The following is a 26838-nucleotide window of genomic DNA, read 5'->3' on the forward strand; positions in this document are numbered from 1 at the left end:
TTTCAATATAGTGTTTCTTAATGGTGACATTAATAATACAATATGGTGCTGTTAAATAAAACTTTTGTGTCAATTGATACAAAGTAAATGGTTTGCAAAGTCATGAAATCCACTTATAAGTTAAGAAATTTGTCTCTTTAGTGTTACCATAAATTCTCATTAAGTAATTGTCTCATTTGGTTTTGAGATAATATTATGGAGAATTGTGGATTTAGTAAGCTCAGTGGGAGTAAATTTATATTTTGAGTCTAATATGTCAATTTTATTTTATTTAGTCAACGATGATATATGTTTGTTATGTGAAACCAAGGAAATCTCTAACAAAAGTTAGTGATGAAAGATCCTGGGGACACCTCTTTTGTATTAGGCATTTCAATACTTAGAGAATCTTCTCAAGGTATTATTCGGATATCACAAAAGAGTTATATCAATAAAGTTGAAAATGAAATGACATAATTTTTGGATGACCTTAATCACCTAGAGAGACTTTTCAGTCTCAAATATTGCCCATTAGGAAATTTATGAATTCAGAAATTTAAGTATTTTCCTACACTTTGCCTATAGGATTTTTATGTATGATTTTATTATACACATTTGGAAATAACGTATATAATAAGATTGTTTGGCAGATACTTGAGCAATTCAAAGTTTGAATTGTTGAAAAGGCAACCATAAAGATTATTAAAGAGAACAGGAGAGTTATTACTCATATTAGAAATCTGACAATTTGGAGATTATTAGTGTGTCAGACTCTTGCTTTTGGATGTTTGTATATAATACACATCCAACTCAGGAAATTACTGTAAGTATTTATGTCACTTGGTTGTATATTGTTAAAGGTATTGAAAGACCACTCAAGTTATATAGTGACATAATTCAGTTGTATATTTATTTGATAATAAAGTTTATAAGGTTCATTACCTTTGTTGTTAAATGATAGAACACATAGAGACAAACTTTATGCTAGCTATACCACTAATCAAAGACTTGACACATAAGGTCTTTCATATGGTTGTTGTCATTAAGGATGTCTTGGATTAGTGGGAGTCTCTTTTATTTTATGTTCTATACTTTGTTTTAGTATCGATACAGACTTTATGTTATGATTTTCTGCAGAAATAAAGTTCATAAGGTTATTTTTGTTATAACCATTTTTGTATCATTTTGTGCAAATATTGAATTTGCAAACTTCAGTTTGATCTCACTAAAGTTTTCAGTTGGATCAGTTGGAAATAGACATGATTTAGAGATCACATTACATGAAATTTCCATGCCACTCATCCATGTCGATCTATGTCATCAAGTGCTTGCAATATTGATATGGTGGTCGTCGGGGTTCCGTCACGTTATACGTCAGTGGCGACAGCCGCGGTGGTCCCATTATTAATGTATGAGGTGGACCAGATTGTAAAGTTGAAATCTAAAGATAAATAGCATTCAGTTGCGCGCCTAAAGAATTCTGATATAATTATTAAGATATGTAGCCCAAGTGGGAGATTGTTGGCATATTTTATTATTTATTATATTCCAATATAACCATGTGGGCAAATATCGTAACAATAATTATATCAGCTATTTATCAATTGCGAGCCTTAGTTGATTAGTGATTAAATTAAGTAATAAGGCTATTAGATTTGTAATTGGATAATTAATTCAATATTTAATTAGTTGATATGGACTCAATGAGTGGATGTCCGGATGGCCCATTAACGGAATAATGGGAAACCCTAATGGCCATCCAATATAAAAGAGGCTATGGTCCCCAATACACCGTACACAGCGAACTCTCTCTTCTCCCCATCTGAAGAGAACTTGAGGCATAAAGGTACCGGTTGAGGAAGAACCAAATCAGCTGCCGCTAATCCCTTCTGTTTGTTTCAGATTACCTCTCTCTGTTTATCGCTGTTATTGAGAGGGCTGCCATCTAAAGCTTCATCCAGGTATTCCTGATACCTAATTCTTAATATCCTTGATAAATCAAACATGTCGTAGATCCGATCATAATCATGTTCAATGTTTTGTTTGCTTCCGCTATTGATTCATGATTATTGAACATGCTTTATGAAATCTGTTTTATTAAGACCTAAATTTCTAACACTATTTCCTTCGTTTCTTTCATATTTTGTTTTGTTTCTGAGAGACTTGTTTTGATGGTGTCTCTTAGTTCTCTTGTACTCCACCTAGACTTAGAAATGTTGCTAATTTCTGAAGTAACCCCAAACTTAATATCAAACCTAAGAAAGTATTTTAATGCTTTTACCTAACTCCATATAAGGTAAACAATATTAAAACGATTATGAAGATCTAATTGGCTTATATTGTTGTTTGTGACCGAAAGAAAGGGGCTATGCATGAAATCTCAAAGTGGTTAGCATATGATATTACTATAAAGGGTTGCTTGAAAAAGGCTTTAGTTACCAATGAAATTGCCTCAATGTGTGTATGTACGACCAATGAGAATGTAGAGAATGAATGCAAGCTCAAGAAATGAACACATGGATGGAACCCAATTTGCAAGAAAGATATAGTAGACAACGTAAGAGGAGACAATGGAATATATACATACATACATAGATACATACTACATATATGGGCTTAAAGATTTTACTGGTCATGATTTGGTGAAGGTTATGCTAGCTAACACATAAGATGGGTGAAGGTTCAACATATATGAGTTGGTGATGGTTCGTTTGAACTGAAGTTGAACTAAGTTCATCCGGTTCAACCAAAGTACTTTGAACTATGTGTAAATGTACTTTAAATTGAGTACTTAAATGTACTTGGACCGTGTTTTTGTAAGATCTAGAAAGTAGAAACTCATAATTTAAAGGCGGTAGTTTAATTGAGTTTATGTAAAGACCTAGTCAAACCGAGTTTCTTAAGATCTAGTAACTCAGAAGTTAAAGGATGTACATTAACTTCGTACTGAATTGACTTTACGTAAACATATTACCTGTTATGCATTGACAGCCACATCCATTATGCGAGATATAGAATTCAAAGAAAGATCAATGTTACTAAACCATATATCATAAAATTTAAAGGATAAGTTACTGAACACAAACAAACAATCTCAAGACTGAAAATGAATTTGCAAAGTAGCGTCTCGGATTACAATGTCTGTGACGAGCTTAAGTCTGCTATTGCACGCTTGCTGTATTCATTATCATTCAAATAAATAAAAGTTGACATGTGATTGACTTCCTTGGGCACAAATATAATTCCATGAACATTTGGAGCTTTGTATTTGTATCTAAGAATTCAGCACTCTGAATTTTCATGGTGCGTAATATTCTTGAATTCTGCATGATATATCTTGCAAATGGAAGCTCACAATTTATGCGACTGTAATTTCTAAGTGAACATGTTGTAAGATGAGATAAATGACATCTTGGAACAACGTTTGGGTCTTTCCATTCTTTGTCACCGAAATTGTGTCCTATATCAACCTGACAATTATACACAATTGAATTGTTTTTAAAAAAAATATATAATAGAGCCTAAAAAATAAAGGGAAATGGAAATGGAAATGCATAAGATTAAAAACCTCCTCAATGATAAGAGTTTGAAGTTTGGGGAAATTTTCAAGCAGTTTCATTAGCCAGCTCCACTTCAACGACCCAGATGAATGCATAAAGTTGAATATAAGCTCAAAGTGGATCAAATTGTGAAACATGCAATCTAATACAATCTGTCTTGTCTGCATGAGTTACAAATACTTAATATAGCAAAGATGTGGAGGAAAATGTAAGTGTGAAATTAATTAATCATTAAACTAATTAACTTTTTGAATTGAAGAGACTAAAAATCAAGTAGTATATTTAAGTTTCTAGATTATTCTACTAAAGCCTACACCTAGTAGATATTTCTAGAATAATGCAAAACACATAAGTGTATAAACTTCTACCTAGAACTCTTTAAAGAACATATAGCCAACATGTCAGGCCTATAAATAGGCTATTTGCTATCCATTTTAGAGCATGCCAAAGCTAGCTATCTTCTAACACTACAAAGTATATTACTCTTGTTCAAGTTAATATAATTCAAGTTCTCCACAAATTCAATTTTCACTACTTCAACTATTTCTACTAAACTATAATCCTTATTATCCATTTCTAAAAAACTAACAGGGACATCAAAGCTATGTTCGATCATATATTGGGTGTAAAACATTTATCCACCTATTTCCAGCCAAACCCTCCTTATATCATTCAATCATCATCTATGACTATCCCTACTTTCAATGGTGAAAACTATGATTTTCGGAGCATTAAAATGAAGACATTGTTTTTCTCTCAAGATTTATCGAAGATTGTAGATGTAGGATTTACTATTTCCACAGACACTTCAACTCTCAATGCAGCTGAGAAAAATGAGTTGAAGGAAAATAAACAGAAAGATTCAAAGGCATTGTTCTTTCTACAACAAGCGGTAGCAGACAATATCTTTCGAAGAATAATGGGAGCTACTAGTGCCAAAGATGTGTGGGGTACAATAAAGGAGGAGTTTCAAGGAAGTGATAAGGTACGCTCCATTAAACTTCAAACTTTAAGACTTGAGTTTGAGCTAATAAAAATGAAAGAGTCTGAGATCGTACAAGACTATTATACCAAGATAAAAGAATTGGTAAGTCAAATGAGAACTTACGGTGATAATATTCTCGACAAAAGAATTGCTGAGAAAATTCTAATTTCTATTCATCGTAAGTATGATGCAACTGTTACCACAATTGAGCAAAGCAAAGATATGTCTACTTTGTTAGTGATAAAATTAATAAGCTCATTAGAAGCTTATGCGCAAAGATTGAGTAGACATGATGATGATACAATTGAAAATGTCTTTCAATCAAAGCTCAAATTACAGTCTTAAAATAAAGGATTTGAGGGAAACAAAAAAAGTGGAGAAAATTCTAGAAACAAAGAGATTTCTAGAAATTTCTCAAAGAAAAATAAAGATCAGTATCCTCGATGTGACATATGTGAGAAGACAAATCATGACGAGAAATATTGTCGATGGCGTGGAAAACCACAATGTGGACACCGTAAAAAATTTGGACATGTGGAAAAGAATTGCTACAGCAAAAATAAGCCTCAAGCAAATTTCATTGAAGAACATGAGTGTAAGAAGGACGAACATGACTATGAGCAACATTTTTTTTATGCTACCCAAATTTCAAATGATGAATTGAGTAGAAATTGGTACGTGGATAGTGGTTGTAGCAATCACATGGCCAAAGATGAGAGCATCTTCAAGGATATTGATGACTCTGTCAAAGTAAAGGTTCAACTGGGAAATGGCTCATTCTTGGAATCTAAAGGCAAAGGTGTTGTGATGGTGAAGACTAAGAAAGGTGCGACACTCAAAGATGTCTTACTAGTTCCCAATCTTAAAGATATTTTTTTAGTATTGGTCAAATGTTGGAGAAAGGATATACTATACACTTTGAAGGAGACACATGCTCAATATATGACAACAATCACAAAAGGCAAGTGATAGCCAAAATAAAAATGGAGAAAAGAAATATAAGCTTTCCAATAAGCTTTAACTTTACTACTAACATTGCCTTGAAAGTCCAAGTTGATGATTCATGGCTATGGCATCGGAGATTTGGGCACTTCAACACTCAAGCGTTGAAGATGTTATATCAGAAGAATATGATAAGAGATCTTCCACACTTCAAGGAAAATAATGAAGCTTGTGAAGGATGTCTTCTCGGAAAGCAGCACCGACTGAAATTTCCAAAAGGAGAGACTTGGAGAGCTAAAGACTTTATACAGTTGATACACATTGATGTTTGTGGACCAATGAGGACACCGTTACTCCACAAACATGTATTTCATCCTCTTCATTGATGATTTTTTTAGAATGGTTTGGGTCTACTTCATGAAAGAAAAATAAGAAGTTTTTGGAATATTCAAAAAGTTTAGAACCTTTGTCGAAAAACAAAGTGGGAATTGTATTAAAGTTCTCATAAGTGATCGTGGCAAAGAGTACAACTCCGACGAATTTGATAAATTTTGTGAAATGAAGGCATTGCCAAGAGTCAAGTTTGAGCTATTGCGGAGCATGCTCGGAATTTCTAAAACTTGTATCAAGGAAGACTGTTGAAATATGCTACAAATTTCTAGCTTATTCTAGTTTCTAGATTATTCTACTAAAGCCTACACCTAGTAAATATTTCTAGAATAATGTAAAATACATAAGTGTAGAAACTTCTTCCTATAACTCTCTAAAGAACATATAGCCAACATGTCAATCCTATAAAGAGGCTACTTGCTATCCATTTTAGAGCAAGCCACAAGCTATAGATATCTTCTAACACTACAAAGTGTACTACTGTTGTTCAAGTTAATATAATTCAAGTTCTCTACAAATTCCATTTTCACTATTTCTACTAAACTAAACCTTACTATCCATTTCTAAAAAATTAACAATATTTTATAAGTTTGAACGACTGATTTGCATAGATACACACATACATATATACCTGTCGTATGCGCAGATGCTGCGCCATATGAAGCCAATCATATTGAGTAAGATTATCATAAATGTTAGCTCTTACTAAATTGGGTAGGCTTAGAACCACCTTTTGAACTACAGAAAGTTCCTTTATGATTAAATCATTTGTTTCCAATTCATGTAGAATGGGACAGCCTGATAGAAGTTTGGTCATATATTCAAAATGTGTGAAAGTGACAGATTCTTAGTGAAGAACTTTGAGCGACGGAAGATGAACATGTAGAAATTGGTCCAATGTTAGCCTCTTCAATTAATACTATGTTACACTACTTTCAAAGTATTATTTTTTCTTTAATGAAAAACAAACCAATAGTTGATTAGGATAATTTGGTAAAATTGTTATGACATTTGACTACTTTATTTCATTCCTTAATCTGTGTGCAATTGGCTAAAGCGACACTCATTTTGAAACGGAGGGAGTAATAGTCTCAATACAAGTGGGTATTTCATAATAAACGGCGGGACTAGCTGAACATGTGGCCTCTCGTGCAAGAGTATGAGCCACCGCGTTGGCTTGTCGCCTAACAAACTCTACCCTAAAGTTAGAAAATAAATTGCGAAACAAAGAACAACAGGAAGAAATAATGCAACCAAATTCAGACAAGTCGTTCCTAGTAGAAAGGAAGGCATCAACTATTAATTTAGAGTCTGTTGCAAAGTCCGCGTTATCAAACTGCATATCACTCAACCATTGCAAAGCAGCGTGCAGCCCTAAAGCTTCACCCACATCCACCAAAACAGTACAAGGATATGTAAAAGTATATACCCAATTGTTATTTTCTTTGATTTGTAACAAAAAAATAAAAAACATATATACCTTCCCTCAAAAAAAAAAAAAAAAAACACATATACCCAAACACCCAACTATATTGAATCTTTGATTATAAATGAAATTTTTTTTTTTGTGGTAGCCGGGTTCGAACCCCATGCATTGTCCAAACCAACTGAGCTATGCTCACACGGACTATAAATGAAATGTTATAAGCATCTTTCTTTCAAATAAATATATATATATATATATTTTGAGGGGGACGTGTATATCTTTTTGATATCGTGAACAAAAATAAAAAGTATTTTTTCAATAAACAAGAATAAAATGTATTGAAATTGTTCATATATGATTCGACTTTATTTATCAACACACTCTTTTGTTTTTTTGTCTTGATGTCTGTTCTGGACCACTCACACGGCTACACGTGTATAATAATACGCTGCCTTAAGGCTTCACACTCAAAGGAGCACGCCAACATGCCTGCGCCGTGCCACATTGGAGCACACCTCCTTGCCGGGATCACGCTATACGTGTCCACTCCCGCTCCTAATCACACGCCGCATAAATCGGAGACGGTTATGCCACGAGCGTACCTATATAAGAGTGAATTTGTTTCACCCTCAGGGTACACAACACTTTTCATAACTAGGCCATGTGTTTCGATCTGATATGATTGTCACGTTATTTGTATATCTATACTATATATAAAGAAAATAACTCATTTCAACTCTTTCGGGATGACTTTTTCTCTTTTCAAAAATACCCTCAATTTTCAATTCAAATAACACACGTAACAAATAGATAAGAATAAATTAAAATATTTAAAAAATGTAACAAACACGATGTGAATATATATATATATATGTATGTATGGTTTTTTTCTTTATTATTTAAAAAGTGTAACTAGTTAAAAAGTGTAACTAGATGTGTATATTTATACTTACTTTTTCATTATTCCAATTATGCCCTTAAACAATTTTTTTTATAATAAAACTAGTTGTCAACCCGTGCTTCGCACGGGGTGGATTGCTTTTTTTTCGGATAATTTTGTTGGCAATCGCATTTGTTAACGGTTAAAAGTGAACTGATTTTAAGGAGTATTGTTGAAATCATAGAGCACTATTGTCCTTCTCAAATATGGAAATGAACTAACATAGCAACTAACATAGCAACCATTGTTATTGCACATATAGTGTACTGCAGTCAAAATATAGATGTTGCGATATAGTCAAAAACCTATTTAAGTTTGATTACCAAAAAAGGGTTGGATTATTATATCCAAACTATCGTTTCAACACATAGTCATCGAAATATTATACAAATTGTACATTGTTAACACATTTGCAGAAGTGCAGCTCCCAGCGAGATCCAAATCATTTTTAGCATAAGCAGAGAGAGATTCCTGTTGCAATAAAGAGAGGACAGAATAATGTATAAGCAAATAGATTTGCAATCCTAACACCAAAGAAACATGTTTCTTTCAAAAGTAATCAGTGCCTTTTGTTGTTTATTGGCCGCGGATGTGTCTGACATACATTTTGGTTGGTGGATCCTCCAAATCAAAGATCAATCTATCACCCTCTTGTAAGTCGCGGTCTACGACGAAGTTAAACCATTCACCACCTAAATTTTTCTCAGCATTCCCTTTGCCAGCAGTCCTAACCTTGCAATTATATGTCTTGTGTGTTTCCAAATCTTCTAAAGTCATCCTTAGATACTTTCTTTTCAAGACTTTTTTGGATATTTGATTTGGAAAATGCTATATGAAATAAAAAATGGAACTGTAAAGGCACATAGATTGCTTGAATAGAAACTATTTCTTTAAGGTTGATGTTATGAGACATTAATATATTACAATTATAACACCCTCTGAATTTAATGTAACAGAGGATATGTGGTAAGTTTGCATAGTCTTATTCTACGTGTTATTTGTTATTTTTAATAGATTGACATATTTATTTTACAATAGTAGATGATGCTAGATTTATTAAGAATGGTTTTTGACGTACCAAGGCTTGTTGTTTTTCAATGGAGGTTAAAGTTGCTGCCACATCCTTCTCAAAGTGATGATAATGCACCGCATTAGTTCTTTGCAAATTGTTGACATGACCAGCATTTGGATGAATTTGATTATTAGTTCTTGCTTCATCCTCACCATTTGTTTGTTCAGTGTCAGTGTCATCGTCTGAAATGATTTCAATGGGTTCTTGTTTAACTCGTGCGGGGAAAACAGTTGGAATGTAAATTGGTCCTAGTTGTGTCAGCTTATACATGTTTTTGATGCCCTCGTAGTCAAGCCTAATCTTGGTTGGAACCAAAAATCCAAACTCTTTGGCAATTTTGATTCCATTACCCATGTACACCCCTATGTCATCCTTGCCAAAGTGTGTGACATAGTTAATTCCTTCATCAGAAAGAAGCAATCCAGGAGAGTTGAAGTTGATTTCTTTGCGGTGTTGATTGTTTGATTGTAGTAGTGTTGTTTGTTGAAATTTGGGGCCTAACTCATCCTTACAAAACCGGCTTGTAAGGTAAGGAGTGCCTCCTCTTTATAAACTCGGATCAAGCTTCCAATCTAACTGATGTGGGACTAAATCCACCCCCTCAAAGACAAGCCAACATAAGGCAACTTGGGGCAGATCGCATCGCAATTTTAAGGTGGAATTACCAACCCACCCCCTCACATTCGGGCCGGGATTTCCAACGCACCTGAGGTGGAATTACCAACCCACCCCTTCATATTCGGGGCGGGATTTCCAACACACCCCCTCACGCTCAGGCCCAGGCCCAATGGGCATGAAGCGTGGCAATGCGGAATCCCGACAACGGTAGATCCTAGATAGGCTCTGATACCATGTTGAAATTTGGGGCCTAACTCATCCTTACAAAACCGGCTTGTAAGGTGAGGAGTGCCTCCTCTTTATAAACTCTGATCAAACTTCCAATCTAACCGATGTGGGACTAAATCCACCCCCTCAAAGACAAGCCAACATAAGGCAACTTGGGGCAGATCACATCGCAATTTTAAGGTGGAATTACCAACCCACCCCCTTCATATTCGGGGTGGGATTTCCAACATTGTTGAATACAGACTCTAGCCTACATTGACGTAAAAAAGGGTTAAGTTAAGTTGGATTTGAACAATAGTAGAACTAAACTGTAATTTAACGATTAAGAAACTATATCAGTTTTTAACATCTTAGATGTAACATTCAGAATTCTTATAATGCAGAATTTAACTCCAACAATTGGCTTTATACTCTGTATATACAACAAAACCAGAAAATCAAGCAAACTTAGATATAAGCACTTATTTGAGTCAAAAACCATAAACAGAAAACAACAGCTATAACGGTATTAAATTAGCAAGTATATTCACCTAAATAAATTACCAATAATCTTACTGGTTTCAAAAAGAAATAAGAAAATCATGATTGAATAGCAAACAAAAATAACACAAATAGAAACATAGTTAGTTAGTGATGAAGCAAATGATATCCATGACCATCTTTAACATAAATTCATCACTAACTCTAATCCAAATGCTTTAAAATCTTTTTATATAGTATTTTAAATCGTAACAAAGTTCCATAGTCAACATGCATACAATTTTAAATTTAATCTAACTTGAAAAAGATATTTTTGAATCTCAGATATCAGCAGATTTTCCAAAATAGCTTAACTACAGTTATTGCTTTTGTTTCAAGATTTTACGATTGTCACAAACAGAGACCCAAAAACACATAAACATATAAACCGATAGGTTTTCAGATAAGCTTCAACATATATAAATCCTTTCACATGATCTACAGCAAAGGCAGATATTAACTGCAATTTAGTATCCAGTTCTTTCAGGTGAACAAACTTCTGCATCAGACAGATAGCTGAAAGCCTCTCTACCTAATTTATATCATTTTGTGTTTTAGCTTCAACGTATATAAATCTTTTCACATGATCTACAACAAAGGCTAGGGATGTCAATGGATACCCATGGGTATGGATAATATGATACATGTCCCCGCACCGTTGGATAAATATGATACTCGTGCCCGCCCCGTATCCTCGTGGGTACCCGTGGGTATTGAGGTATCCATGGGTACCCATGGAGTTTTGAATTTATTTATTTTTTGGTACAAATAATAAATTTTTTTAATTACCAAAAAACTTCAACTTTTAAACATCCATACATAATCCACTTAAAATTTCATAAATCATACATAATTCATAGAAAATTCATGATTCTTATATAATCTATATGTTTTATGATGTGAATGAAGTGGAAACGGTGAACTTAATAAGATGAATTAAAAAAATTTAAAATAAAAATAGGTTATTATTGAGGATTTTTAGATGGGCGGTAAAATTTTCTTCAATAAGGTACCAACTTTAAGTAATAAGATATGATATATAAAGATATATTAGTAATTTACTTAATTTATTATCGGGTATGGGTACCCGTGGGTATGGATACAATCCAATCCGTGTCTGTGTCCATATAATAATGGGTAGTCAAATACCCGTTTATTATACCCGTGGATACCCGTTTAGCTACCCGCTCCATACCCGTGACGGATTTTACCCACGGGTACCCGTGGGCATGGGTATTTTTGCCACCCCTAGCAAAGGCAGATATTAACTGCAATTTAGTACCACGTATATAAATCCTTTCACATGATTTACAACAAAGGTAAATATTAACTGCAATTTAGTATCCAGTCCTTTCAGGTGAACAAACTTCTGAATCAGACAGATAGTTGAATGCCTCTCTACTTGATTTATATCATTTTGCCTTTCAGTTTCAACGTATATAAATCATTTCACATGATCTACAGTAAAGGCATATATTAACTGCAATTTAGTATCGAGTCCTTTCATGTGAATTATACGCACTTTTAAAAAACTTGTTTTAAAGGAGAGATGTTCAAATTACGGAATATTACCATTCTTCGTAAATTTGAGAATGAAGGTCGCATAATCCAAATATTTGTGATGCATGGTCTAAGGCATGGGGTTCAGTAACGTATTTTGTAAAAAAAATGTTCCGAAGGAAAAATGATCAAATTAATAAATATTGCACAAAAATTATAAATCTTTATCAAAATATTTATGAAAGCTTTATCAAGAGCAGGAAAACATCATAAATTACATATTAGTTAAAATTATAAAAGTGAGCGCTACTGCCATAGAGTTACCAAAAAGGGATTAATACCAATATTTACATGACACAAAATGAACGAAAGAAACACATTAAACTCTTTAGCGTCTTGTGTAGGAACTTGGTTATTAATAATTTGACCGTTAAAAAATAAAAAATCTCTTTGACGTCAAAAAAGTAATATCAGTTGAGCAATATTCAGTCTCTTCACATATGCTTAGTAATATTCAGTCTGGAAGATTACATTGAAAGGATAGATGGTAAAATGACGGATAATTGTGAATCATTGTAATATGTCAAAATATAAACCTTAAAAACCATGAACCATCAACTTAGTTTTAAATAATTAAAAATAAAAAATTGTAAAATAGTTAAAAGTTTTTAAAAATATAAAAATTGGAAAATAGTTAAAAAAAAATTGGTGAGGTAGCACTCAACCAAGCAACACTAAAAAAATTATATGCATTAGGGTAACAAAAAAAAAGACAGACGGACATAAAATATTACTCTAAACGTTAATAAATGTATATAATCGCGAGGATGAAGAAAGGAGATAAAAATATTTGGGATCATTAAATGACAGCGTGAATAAAAATATTTGTGAGATTGTGATGATTAAACGATATTGAAATTAAATATATAAGTGATAAAAAGATAATAAAATTCCTTTGAAAAAAAGCTAATAAAATTAAATGGAATCTCCTTAAAAAATTAATGGAACGGTAAAAAAAAAAGTTAAATGGAAGAAAAAAAACATATTGAAATATAATATTAAAAAATAAAGAAAAGGTTCCCAGCGTGGGTTGAAAAGAGGTGCTTGTGAAATAAATTGTCGATAAGTAGTTTTTTAAAGTAACATTCAACAACTTCTGGTCAAAGTTCATTCCATTCAATTTTATGCGTTCAAAAAAAGTACTTTTTTAGTAAGTACTTAATTGATATTGTATTCGGCCTAACTTCTCCTTAAAAATGTAGAGAAAGTTGAAAAAAGTCGGGTCAAACGATACCTTAATCTCCCACAACGGCAATGTAGAAGCAACTGAATTTGGGAGAAAAAAATTGAAAAATAGTTAAAAATATAAAAATTGGAAAATAATTAAAAGTTATTAAAAATATAAAAATTAGAAAATAATTAAAAAAAAAATTGGTTAGAGGCAAAAATGGAATTTCATAGGCCATTGGTTTCAAAAAAAAAAACTCACTAATAATTAAATTACCAAAATGCCCCTAATAGGGGCAAAATGGTAATTTCAAGGGACATTAATTTTCCTATATAATAAAGTAGATTGTTGTTTGTAACACCCACAACGTGGCTTTCGATATCCCGCCAGTTAGATACGAAAGGTTCCCGCCAGTTGGAACGGGCACTATCCGTAAGGATGACCCCACGTTAATAAGAGGAACCGAATCACATCGGAATGAGAGGGATCCGGAGGCCGTGTAGGTATGGGACTACATGGTTGAAGGAAGGCTTATAAGAATTGTTAGGTACTACCCATATCAACAAGATGCATCTTCTTTTCGGTAGCTCATTCCATAAGAACTCCACAGTTAAGCGTGCTTGACTTAGAGTAGTCTTATGATGGGTGACCTACCGGGAAGTTTCCCGGTAAGCATGTGAGTGAGGACAAAGCATGCTGAAAAGACTCGTGTTGGTTTGTGGGGTTAGTCGGCAATCCTGAAAGCAGTCTGGGATGTTACAAAATGGTATCAGAGCAGACCTCTCCCAGTACGGTGTGGTTCGGGGACGAACCAGGCGGAAGCTGGTGGGCATGTAACACCCACAACGTGGATTTCGATATCCCGCCAGTTAGATACGAAAGGTTCCCGCCAGTTGGAACGGGCACTATCCGTAAGGATGACCCCACGTTAATAAGAGGAACCGAATCACATCGGAATGAGAGGGATCCGGAGGCCGTGTAGGTATGGGACTACATGATTGAAGGAAGGCTTATAAGAATTGTTAGGTACTACCCATATCAACAAGATGCATCTTCTTTTCGGTAGCTCATTCCATAAGAACTCCACAGTTAAGCGTGCTTGACTTGGAGTAGTCTTATGATGGGTGACCTACCGGGAAGTTTCCCACATGGGTGACCTACCGGGAAGTTTCCCGGTAAGCATGTGAGTGAGGACAAAGCATGCTGAAAAGACTCGTGTTGGTTTGTGGGGTTAGTCGGCAATCCTGAAAGCAGTCTGGGATGTTACATTGTTTGTGTCATTGAAAAAAGAATTAGATTTTTTTTGTTATATTGTATTATTATTGGTGTCGTTTAAATAGATAATCAAGTTCAGTTTGATTTTTTATAACCTTAAAGCAACAAACATTTATATATTTTTAGTTTTAATCAAAATACAAATTAATAAAAAAACATCATTCATAATTTTTAAACGTTAGTGCGATAAAACAAGCGGAAAGACGAGCGCCCCTACTTTCGCTAGTATTAACAATTTACATGCATTATGTAAAATAAAAAATATTTTTTGTCCTAAATTTTGAAGTCCCGATTAAGTAGAGTTGTTTGCACCCCTTAGAACAGCCTTGATAACAAATAAAACACTATAATTTTCCATATAGATTATTTTCGCAAAGAGAAATTCTTACATGAACTCTTACCTAAGTGATCATTCTTACACCCAACCAATTAAAATCAAACATCTCATTAAAATAATAAAAATAATTAATATCCTAATTTTTTCTAATTATTTTTAATATTTCTCTCTCCTTTTTCCACTTTCTTTAACCAACAAAAACCACCCACCACCATTTATGTTTCCATTTTCTTAATTAAAAGCACATTTTTTTTAAAGTTAATAACATGTGTCATATTTTTACTGGTTGGGTGTAAAAATAATCTCTTAGATAAGAGTTCATGCAAGAATATCTCTTTGGCAAAACCCATTCATGTGGGGTGGTGTGGTGTGGTGTGCATTGCAAGAATTGATCAGTCTAAAAAAAACATGAATCTTTTTGTTCAAATCATCACAAAATATCCACAAAATCTTTTTTTTTTTGACAAAATAAAAGATATCCATTCATTCAAATTGAAAGAGTACATCGAAATAATGCAAATTCGCTAAAAATAAAAAGGATGAATCTGTGAACAGGCTCACAGCATCCATGTTAATAGCATAAAATGGCAAAGTACAAATGCCTACACATATGACTATATTTAAATCTCCGAAATGACCATGTTTCCGGATCTGCAACGTGGATGACGCCAAAGTCATTGATTGGATCTGCACTGGATCGAAGCTGATCTGACAATCTGAAGCGATCAAATACCTGAGAGAAATAGGAAAAACAAACAACGTCGCACAAAGACGACGAACAACCAACGTCGCACGAAGACTACGAAATCACAAAATAAAACGAAATAGATGTGAAAATCACTTATTTCAATAAAAGGGAAATAGAAAAACGAGTTAGAGGGGTGATTTTGGGTCAAAAATTGACCCTAAATCACCCCTCTTTGGTGGATGAAGGAGAAGAAACTAGGGTTTTTGCGGCGGCTCACGAGAGAGAAAGGAAAAAGAGAGAGAGAGAGAGAGAGTTGGTAATAAATTATATTCCTATATAATCTATTATTATATCCACAAAATCTTTCTTATTCATTTTTTGTTGCTATATATAAAATCTCTACAATTTCGGAGCTCATAACTCCTCTCTCAATATGGGGTTTGCTTTACGCGTTTCTATCTTTTTCTTTTTTCTCTATAAATACCTTTTTCTTTTTCGGAGAAGAACCAAGCTAGGGCTTCTTTTTCACGACCAGAAAAAATAAAATTCTGATTTTCACGGCCATAAAGAAAAATTCTGAATATTGGTTATGATGGATATTGTTATTGGTGGAAAATTCAAGCTTGGCAGCAAACTTGGGAGTGGAGCATTTGGGGAGCTTTATTTGGGTATGCACTTTATCAATTTTTTTAATCTTTTTTTATCGTTGTATGTTTTCTTTGAATAATTTGGACTTGTTTGTTTCAGGTGTTGATGTGAAAACTCAAGAGGAAGTGGCTCTTAAACTGGTGAGTGAAGTTGTTATGGACTCTTGTCACTCCAATTTCTATGTAGGGATGGCGATGGGTAGGGTTTTGGTAGATACTATACCTGTCTGTTCCCTTGCACGTAGTTGGACAAAATATGGTAGCAACTTCATTGATTGTACCATGATTTTAAATTGCGGTCGGCATCTGCAATTGCGTCTAAAATATTGTTGATGCGGTGGCCACCGTAACCGCAAAGGCACCGTAATTGCGATGTGAACTTTGAAACCCTAAATTCCAATGTTTTAGATATAGTGAAAAAATATTTCTTTAACAGTCTCTTAAGCTTGTATTTCAAGCATTTTCCAATTAGTATTTACGGACCAAAGTCAGACTCTACTATAGGGAATAAATTGTGTAGTAGCATGCTAGTGTCGCTTTATATAGTTTTTGAAAATTTAAAATTATTTCACGCTGCAACAACCTTAATGCGAGTCGCATCAGTGCAATGATAGTAATCAGAACGGTCACATCCGTGACTAGAACCGCAATTTAAGGCCATGACTCTTACCCATACACATATACCTATACACATCACCTGCCCTTTCAATAAAATAACTCAACATATTTACTTGTCGGGATTTTTATTTGTGTGTTACACTATTATGAAAATAATGTATTATGAGCTTTAACTCTGAAGTGAGTTATCACTTGCAAGTTGCAACTTTCTGAAGTATTTGTAATGTTCTGAAACAATAGAAGACTTTCGCTTGTATAGATCCTTCATGTGAAATACAATCTTTCCTCTTTTACTCTTCTTTTCATAATCACTCTTTTTTCTACATTTTCATTGGCATCTCAGGAACATGTGAAGACAAAGCATCCTCAACTTCTGTATGAGTCTAAATTGTATAGGCTTCTTCAAGGAGGAAGTAAGTTTTTTGAAGTACCTGTTCAGCTTCTTTTCATGCAGCCGACAATTTTGTTAATAAGCGGCTATAGCAGAGCTCTAGCCTAGTGGAAATAAAACAAATTGCTAGTGTTTCGTGATATGATTTTTGTACAAAATATTATTAAATATTGGCTATTCAAGAAGCAAACCTAATAGTTTGAGTATTTAATGTGCTAATTTTTATTTGAAGCCGGCATACCTCATATAAAGTGGTATGGAGTCGAGGGTGACTACAATGTGATGGCTATTGACCTTCTTGGACCAAGTCTTGAAGACTTATTTAACTATTGCAATAGAAAATTCTCCTTAAAAACAGTATTGATGCTTGCTGATCAACTAGTAAGTATAACCTTAATGTTTAATTTTAAGAAAACCATATTTTTAGCATGAAGCAAAAGTATTTTACGGATTTACCTTCAATGTTTACTATTTGACGTAGATAAACAGAGTAGCGTATATGCACTATCGTGGATTTCTGCATCGTGATGTAAAGCCCGAGAATTTTCTAATGGGTTCAGGCAGCAAGATCAATCAGGTATCTAATGTATCACTTTCTTGCATTTAATGTAATTTAGGCACATATCTTCTAAGGAGATTAACCATAACTTACATCTATCACCAGCATTTTTCAAGTTCAAAGAATCTGTTGTCTGATTATATTTGGAAATGTTTTTAGTTTCATTTATTATTTCCTATTTCAAATACAAGAATGGAAAACGTCACTTTGTTAAATGGAAGTAGAAAAATACAAACGGAAACCATATAGGCCTTATGTTAAATTTTATGATTTCCATTTAATTATTACAGGTGTACATTATTGACTATGGCCTTGCAAAAAAGTATTGTGATCTTAAAACACAAAGGCACATACCATACAGGTACCTAATATACAATTTTGTTTGGGATGTCCAACTTGTTTTCCTTTCTACAGTTACATTTAAGTTTGTGTTTTGCTGCATTTCCTTTGTATTTTGTTCCCTTTACGTTTTGTTTCAACTTTAAAGCTGGTTTTTCATTTTCTTCATTTTCTTTAAATTAAAACCATAATTACTCTCAACAGGGAAAACAAGAATCTCATTGGAACTGCTCAATATGCAAGTTTTAACACTCACCTTGGAATTGGTAATTTGTGCAATTTATTTAACATACTCATGAAGAAGCTCTTTCATTTTTTTATTTATTAAATTTCTTATTTAAATAAATTGGATGTACATTTACATCTCTTGTTTTGATTATCTTGCAGAACAAAGCAGAAGAGATGATCTAGAATCGCTTGGTTATGTACTAATGTACTTTTTGAGAGGAAGGTTGGTTGGACGCGCGATTCTTGCTTCTTTCCTTGTACTCGTCATTATACATTCTAACTTGCTATAGCAATTTTGTTATAGTCTTCCATGGCATGGTCACGGCATGAAAGCTGTCACTAAAGAGAAGAAATATGAATGGATAAGGGAAAAAAAGAAGCTAACTCCAATAGAGGTACCAATATTTAGTTTCAAGAAGCTCTTTTAGGATGATTATTGTTTGTATACCCTTATTTTTCTGCATCATGTTTAAATATGTCCTTTTAATCCCCAAATCTTTAGTTTAATTAAATTGATTGAGCAAACTAATCAATTTTCCAAATTTCATCTGTTGAAAATTTTTAATTTCTTAAACAGGTCTTGTGCAAGTCACATCCAACAGAGTTCACGTCATATTTCCACTATTGTCGATCATTGCGGTTTGAAGATAAACCTGATTATTCATATCTTAAGAAACTCTTTCGGGAACTATTCATTAGAGAAGGTTATCTTCTTGTAGATATATAAGCTTTATTGTTCCTCATTTGAAAATTCTTGCAAATCTCGAAAATTAATTTATTACAAATGGCGCTTTTGCAGGTTATCAGTTTGACTTTGTATTTGATTGGACTAAATTGAAGGATCCACAAAGTGGTTCCAGTTCTAAAACAAGTGTGAGTACTTCTTATAATAGTTTTCATCTTCATCTATAAGTAATAGTTCTTGTTCTCGCTGATTTAATTTTATGTTACATTTTCAACAGCCAAATGTGAAACCAGTCTTAAACACAGGACCATATGAAGAGAGATTAGAACGGCCTACAGGTTTATAACTATCACAAGTTTTGGAATCTTTTAATTTCTGAAGCATTTCACTCCTATGCTGATAATTTAATAAATGGTTTATCTTTTCTATTTATTAACCACTTGTTTAAATAATATGCATGTTTATATGATACACTGCAAAGTTGGTGTTATTTTAATTCTAGGATAGGTATTTGAAAAGTCGTTGATCATAGGCTAACTCCTAATAAATTTTATTTTAGTCGGAGAAGAGATTCGAGATAGATTATGAGGTGAGGTTGGGGCATTTTTAGGAAGAAATAATGGCTCTGGGGACAGACTGCAGCATAGGTCTTTGGCAGATCCGCCGTATGCACCTTCAGATGTTCTTCCATGATTTTCTAAGCTTGGATCCGTTCATGAAGAGTCTTTATCTTTTGGAATTTATTTATACAATTTTTCTACAATTTTTAATAGATACACATTCTCTACAATTTTTCTGTTGAACAAAAGAAAAAAACTGAAAATTCTAATATGCTTTGTAAGTTTTTGCACCATTCAGTTGCATCATTGGGTAGCTACTAATTTAGATTTAGGAAAACATGAGACTAATGTGTAACCGTGTAGAAGTGGGAAACATTGTATGGAGCCTCCTTAGGTTTAAAGTTTTTGCAACCAGTTATGAAGTAGTTGTCCTATTTTGTGATAATTATGTAAGAGGAATGCTAGCAACACTCACTTTTTAACACTTTCTAGCACTCACTCTTTTATTGGATGAAATCAATGCATGTCCCACCACTTTGTGTGAGTTCAATTTTAAAAGTGTAGACTCACAATGATTTAAACCAATAAGAGAATGATATTATAATTGCTTTATAACTTCTGTATTAATGTTTAGAACTAGGGGTGTTTCGACTTTTGTTTTGCTAAATACGACCTATAAAAAACATGCATCTATGTGTTGGCTCTTGATTGTCTTTGTATGTATAACCAAGATTAAGGTAGAAAGATAGGAAAACCTCTAGTTTTACCCTCGTAATTTCAATTTGCACTTCCAAGTTCTAAAAAAGTTCAAATTAACAAAATCATCTTTACCTCCTTACCAAATTTTTAAATCTTGCATAAAAGTGCTTGTATTGAGTTTGTGTAAACTAATTTTTCGATATAAAGTCATTTGCAATTCAGAGCAAGGACTTATATTTTTGGAGATTCCGATGACACATTTGAAGCATTGGATCTAGGATTTTAGTGGTGGCTTGCCATCAAGCTCTTAGTTGTTCTCATCACATGTAATGTCTTCTTTTGATATAGTTATTTATTTGTTAGCCATGAGTAGAAATTTTATTTTGATTATATCATAGATGATTCTAGTTCCTATTTGAAACATGTGTTGATTTAGTTGTTTGGCCAATTGTGTTGGTTTCATTAGATGTTCCAGAGCAGACAAATCAAAATAAGATCCCCTTGTAAAATATCATAAAAATTGAATATTAGGCAAAAAAAAAATTATAGATTGTTTGTTGTACACTTTTAGTAGACATCCTTTACAAAAAAAAAGATCATATTAGAATTTTATATTATATAAAGATTAAAAATATTTATACAACAAAGTTGTTGGCTTCAATCATGTCGGAATATGATTTCTTAAAAAATCTAAATTTTAATGATAATTATTTCGCTAGTATTAATAATAATAATTTGATGATTGTAACCGGTTATATATTTTACAAATTAAATTTTAAATAAAAAAAGGTTTTTTTCCTTCAAAAAAAATAAAAAAAGGTTTTTTAATAATAGTAATTATTAAGTATGTATTAAAAATTAGGAGAAATTTTTGGAAAAAATATCAAGTAAGATTAGTATGATTTTTATAATTAATTGTAATAAATAAATATGTTTATATATTTATGATCCAACCTTTGCCACGTGTAATTTTTCCTTTATATTTAGTCTTGATAAGACATGTGTACTTGTTCATTTTAGTGATCCTCAAATGTATGTATAGATGATAGATGATTTTGTTAAAAAAAAAATGCATGTATAAAGGATAGATGATATACTATGACTAAAATAAAGCAGTATTATTTAAAGGTTAATAACAATTAGTGGGAGGAATTGACATTTTAGCCATTCCTAGTATTCTAGTGAGAGAAACTCCAATTTCTCTTTAAACTTTATTTCTCTTTCATTCATCAGGAGGGGTGGTTTTAGGTCATTTTTTGACCTAGAATCACCCCTATACTTCTTTTTCTCCTTTTCTTTCAATTTAAATAACTGGTTTTCACATATATCAAGTGTTTCCTTTTGTGTTTTTCGTGATTTTGTCATCTAAGTGGGACGTTATGTTGTTCGTCGTCTTATGCGGCGTTTGATTTCGCGTCTTGTCGCGGTGTTAGTTTAGTTCCTATTGAAAGATCGACATCAATCAATTACAATTTCAATCAATGATTCGAGCATCAACGTTGCAGATCCGGAAGCATGAGTAGTTCGGTGACTTAGGTTTTATCATATTATTTGTAGACATTTTGTCTTCGTATGCTATTAACTTGGGTGTTTTGAGTTTGTTTGCAGTTTCACCCTTTACGTTTTTAGCGATATTTCTATCTGAGGTAATTTATCAATTTGAATGAATGAATATCGTTTTGTTTTTGTCAAAAAAATAAATAATTGTGGGAGTAAATTATTACTTATTCCTTCACCTACAAAATATATAAAATAGGTAATAAAATAGAGAAGTCTCTAGCCGTCATTCCTTTCTTCTTCTTCTTTTCAGAGGGGTTATTTAGGGTCAATTTAGACCCAAAAATCACCCCTCCGAATTGTTTTTCCTTTTATCCTAATTGAATAAGTGATTTCACATATTTTATGTTTTCTTTCGTTTGTTTTTGTGATTTCGTCGTCTCTGAACGACTTTGTTTGTTTTGATTTCCCGTCTTAGTGCGGTGTGTTTATGATTTCCCGTCTTAATGCGGTGTTTATTTGATTCGGGTTGAAAGATTAGCTTTGAACAAGTGCAGATTCGATCAATGACAATGACTTTGGCGTCGTCAACGTTGCAGATCCGAAGACATGAGTATTTTGGAGACATGAATATAGTCATATTTAATTTTTAGTCATAGGTACTTTGCCGTTTTATGCTATTAACATGGATGTTGTGAGTTTGTTCACACATTCATCCTTTTTGTTTTCATTGAATTTGGATTTGTATTGTATCGATGTACTCTATCAATTTGAATGAAAGAATATCGTTTATTTTTGTAAAAAAAAAAAAAAAAAGAGAAGTCTAACAAATACGAAGGAGTCTACTCCCACTTTAGGAAAAAGTTAGCAACCATACTCTCACAACCTTATTACCAAAAAACCAACTTTTATTATTTAAATCAATATTATGTATAAGGGTTTATATGTAAATTTCTTTTAATTAATTAAAAAAACATAAACATTTCTAAAACCTCTTTCTATCTTCTACCAAAAAGAAAACCCTTTCAACAAAACGCAGTGTTCCGTCGCCGCTGCTCTCTGTCATGCAATCGCCGTCGCCATCTCTAATCATCGTCCCTTCGTCTGTCTTCCTCGGAAGGTCACAAATAGGTTAGTTCTCTTTAATTGTTTGAATGTTTAGTTGCTTCCCTTCTCTTGTTATGCAACATATTGATTTGTATATTGCTTCACAGATATTCATTAATACAAACTGGATTCTATTAAAAAAAAATTGCGAAATGATTATTAAATTGTGTGGATTGTGTGCTTTCTTCAGTCTTCACTGATATTGATAATTGTGTTTAGGAGTTTTATAAAGGTTTTAACCAAAACGAAAGCAAAAGGACACAATATATTGAGAGATGTTGTTTGATATAACGCATCAGCCCAGTACAAATTTAAAGGAAATATGTTTTAATTTACGGTACAATCTTCATAGCCTGTCTTTGTGTGTGTAGTACATTCACTGACAGAAATTGGTTGCTCTGCGACAATTGCAGTTGCAGAAACTTGTTCAGATTTACTAGAGGAGCTTTGGGAGCGCATCTTCAAATACCTAATCGACGACAACAACACTTTCAAGTCTCTCTCGGAGGTCTCCAAACAGTTTCTCTCCGTCACCAACCGTCTCCGATTCTCCCTCAAAATCATAGATCAAACAATCCCTTTCATTCCTAACCTCTTCCAAAGGTTCCCTAACCTAACATCCCTCGACCTAACCCACTTCTCTGGAGACAGTACCCTCGAAGCGATTCTTACCAAAATCTCCAGTTTCCCTTCAAACATCAAGTCGCTCAATGTCTGCCACAGAGTCCCCCTTCGTCAAAATGGGTTGCGAGTTCCGTCCCAAAATTTTCAAAATTTATTAAAATCTTTCAATTGCACGATAATGACTGCCAGTTTCAAGATGGATCTCTTATTCATCGCTAATTGTTTCCCTTTACTCAAAGAACTCAACCTCGATTATCATTACTATCATGGTACTAAGAATAATTTTGTGCTGAACATTGATAATCAATACTTGCCACTTCCCAAACTTCGCAAGATTAATTTATCTTGTGATTTTGATCTTTTCCATCGAATATGTGCATGGAAGAATTCTGAGCTCGCCGCTCGTGGAGTTGGCAAAATGGAAAAAATGGGCGGTGTCTTTTAATTTAGAGTATGCTTTTGTCTATTTACCAATATAGAGACTAATGGTGGGTTCTTCCAGCAGATATATGTATTGAATTGTATTATTATTATTTTTGTTGAACTATTGCGTTAGATATTTATCCAACTAAACATTTAGTGTTTTCTTTGAGTGTTGAAAACATATTCCTTGTGTCTATTGGATATGAAAAGCATGTAAATGCATTTTAATTGGACATATTCCTTCTTACTTAAAATACATAAACACATTGGATGCATGTTTGAATTGGAAGCTTGCCATGAGTTTCCCTGTTAAAAAGACATTCCTTCTTTTTATGGCCGTCGATACTGGTTTTTTTAATGAAGCCAAGTTTGTTTCTTTTTAGTCTCTACTAAAAGCATTATCTGTCTCGTAGACCTCTATCCAATACGGTAAACATGGTTCATTTGAAAGCTTATCAATCAAAGAGTCTTGTCCGGTGCAGAACAGAGAAGTTTGAATCAGGACGAAGGGAACAAACGGATAACAGAAGTTTGAAAAGTCTCTGAAGCAGGAAGATGAATCGAAAAGCTCAAAAAGTAAAGAGAAGTTTTCTCACAATAGTAACGGAAGGAGGTTTGAAAGTTTGAAAAAGGAAATATGAGGGAGTTTTTCCCTAAAATATTTCTGATGCTTGGTTCCCTAATATGTTTCAGATATAATGAAAAGTTATTTCTTTAACAGTCTATCAAGAGTGTATTTCAAGGATTTTCCAATTAGTATTTACCGAGCAAAGTCGGACTCTACTATAGTGCATAAATTGTGTAGAAGCATGTTGTTGTCGCTTTATATACTTGTGACTTTCGGAAGTATTTGTATTGTTCTAGAAAAACAAATGAGTTTTGCTTGTTTCGACCCTTCACGTGAAATACAATCTTCTAATAGATGTTTTAGACCCTTCGCTTTAAATTGATAAATGGTTTAACTTTTCTGCATGTGTGCTATTTATTAACAACTTGTTTATATAATATGGATGCTTATATAAACAGAGGTATTTTAATTCTAGCAGAGGTATTTGAAATGAATTTGATCATAGGCTAACTCATACTAAATTTTATCTTAAGAAATTTGTTTATACAATTTTTTTACAATTTGTAATAAATTCACATTCTCTACAATATTTTGTTGTACAAAAGAAAAAAACCTGAAAATTCTAATATACTTTGCAAGTTTTTTCACCATTCAATTGTATCATTGGGACCCCTCTGTTAGAAAAACATGAGACTGATGTGTAACAGTGCACAAGTGGGAAACATTGTTTGGAGCCAGTTATGAAGTAGTTGTACTCTTTTGAGATAATGATAATTATGTCATTGATATTAAAATTGCTTTATAACTTCTGTATTAATGTTTAGAACAACATGTTTTTTTACTTTTACTAAACATACATTCCATATATTCTATTCATTATCTTGCTTTTGCTCAATATATTCAAGTTGCACCTCCAGGTTTTAAAAACGTTCAAATTGACAAAATCATCTTTACCTCCTTATCAAATTTTTGAATATTTCATACAAGTGCTTGTATTGAGTTTCTGTAAGATTTAGAAACTCACAATTTATTGGCAGTTCATAAACTAAGTTTATTTATACGTAGTTGAGTGAGACCACCCAAAAGGTTCAACCATTGCTACATGCACCAGTGCCGCCAAACGAGCATCAATAGCACAACTGCACCCAACACCTCCTAAGCTAACAGTTGCTTCGGACAAAACATGTAAGGCAACCACCAAGATGATCGAATTACCGCCAAAACAAGAATAGGATCCAATGACAGCAACCATCACCGATGAGAACACCTGAAAAGACCAAACTAGATTGCCGGAGGAATCAAGCCAAAACCCACCAACACACCACTATCGAACCAAATCCGACACCTCGGTTTGACCCAAACAAAACAACTTTTCTTGATTTGGTCATCCACCGCGAACCACAAGACGACAACATCGCCGGGAAAAGAACACCAATGAGCTGGTTGATAAGTGTTTAAAAGTGATATATTTCATATAGGAGTTTAGGCATTTTAGTGACTTGTTTTGCAAGATTCTCTATGGAAAACTCCAATTATTGTGTAAATATGTCATTTATGCTTTTAAACCTTATTCTACCCTTTTTGTGCAGGAAAATACAAGCAAGGAGCAAAAAACGTCAAAGTTCAAGGTCCCACGCTATTAGCGTGTCCTACGCTATTAGCGTGATGAAGAAATGGCCAAGGTCAGAGAGATACGCCATTAGCGTACCTGGGGCGTAGGATCTGGAGCACTCTTGAAGGCTACGCTATTAGCGTATACTGCGCTATTAGCGTACATTGTCCAGAGAGCTACGCCATATGCGTACCTGGAGCGTAGCAACCATGAAGAACTACGCTATTGGCGTAACCTACGCTATTAGCGTAAATACTCCAGAGAGCTACGCTAATGGCGTGGCTGGAGCGTAGCATCAGGGCAAGGCCAACGTGGCACACTCCTATTGGCCAGAAAATAGGCCGCCTTACCACGCTATTAGCGTGAGTTGCGCTATTAGCGCAGGTGCATAAATGCAGGCCCATTTAAATAGCATTCTTCCCTCTCTCTAACATTATTCACTATTCCATTGAAACATTTTATACATTTCTAGAGAGAGGTTAGAGCTATTTCATAGAGAGAAACACAAAGCAAGTGATTAAGGAGTAGATTCAACCCTAGATTCATTGAGACATCAAGGATCTTGGCATGGAATCTTCATCTTTCCTTCATTCC

The 26838-nt window shown here is 33.5% G+C and overlaps 1 protein-coding gene, 1 long non-coding RNA gene and 1 pseudogene across 2 annotated transcripts; 1 reads left to right on the top strand and 2 right to left on the bottom strand.

The window, feature by feature from the left end:
• Positions 1-3169: 3169 nt before the first annotated feature.
• On the bottom strand, positions 3170-6969 carry LOC146954068 (FBD-associated F-box protein At3g52670-like; annotated as a pseudogene).
• Positions 6970-8452: 1483 nt separating this feature from the next.
• On the bottom strand, positions 8453-9148 carry LOC146954069 (uncharacterized). Its single transcript, XR_015011641.1, has 2 exons — positions 8789-9148; positions 8453-8693 (listed from the first exon to the last, which is right to left on the bottom strand). It is a non-coding gene; the product is annotated as an uncharacterized LOC146954069 (long non-coding RNA).
• Positions 9149-16279: 7131 nt separating this feature from the next.
• On the top strand, positions 16280-24086 carry LOC146954070 (uncharacterized). The gene is made up of 13 exons (XM_085743508.1): positions 16280-16355; positions 16435-16559; positions 17296-17365; positions 17576-17724; positions 17825-17920; positions 18193-18263; positions 18446-18507; positions 18629-18692; positions 18774-18864; positions 19047-19173; positions 19269-19342; positions 19432-19492; positions 23389-24086. Exons 1-13 carry the CDS (start codon positions 16280-16282, stop codon positions 24084-24086), a joined length of 1764 nt encoding a protein of 587 aa, XP_085599634.1.
• Positions 24087-26838: the final 2752 nt, after the last annotated feature.

This window comes from Medicago sativa, chromosome 1, assembly GCF_051527215.1.
Source record: "Medicago sativa cultivar Bolivia chromosome 1, Bolivia_mono, whole genome shotgun sequence".
Classification (NCBI taxonomy): Eukaryota; Viridiplantae; Streptophyta; class Magnoliopsida; order Fabales; family Fabaceae; genus Medicago; species Medicago sativa.

Coding starts and splice junctions, on each gene's coding strand:
- LOC146954070 (XM_085743508.1), top strand. CDS start 16,280: ATGGATATTGTTATTGGTGGAAAATTCAAGCTTGGCAGCAAACTTGGG. Junction 18,508..18,628: donor TAACACTCACCTTGGAATTG/GTAATTTGTGCA, acceptor ATTATCTTGCAG/AACAAAGCAGAAGAGATGAT. Junction 19,493..23,388: donor GAGATTAGAACGGCCTACAG/GTTTATAACTAT, acceptor TTGTGTGTGTAG/TACATTCACTGACAGAAATT.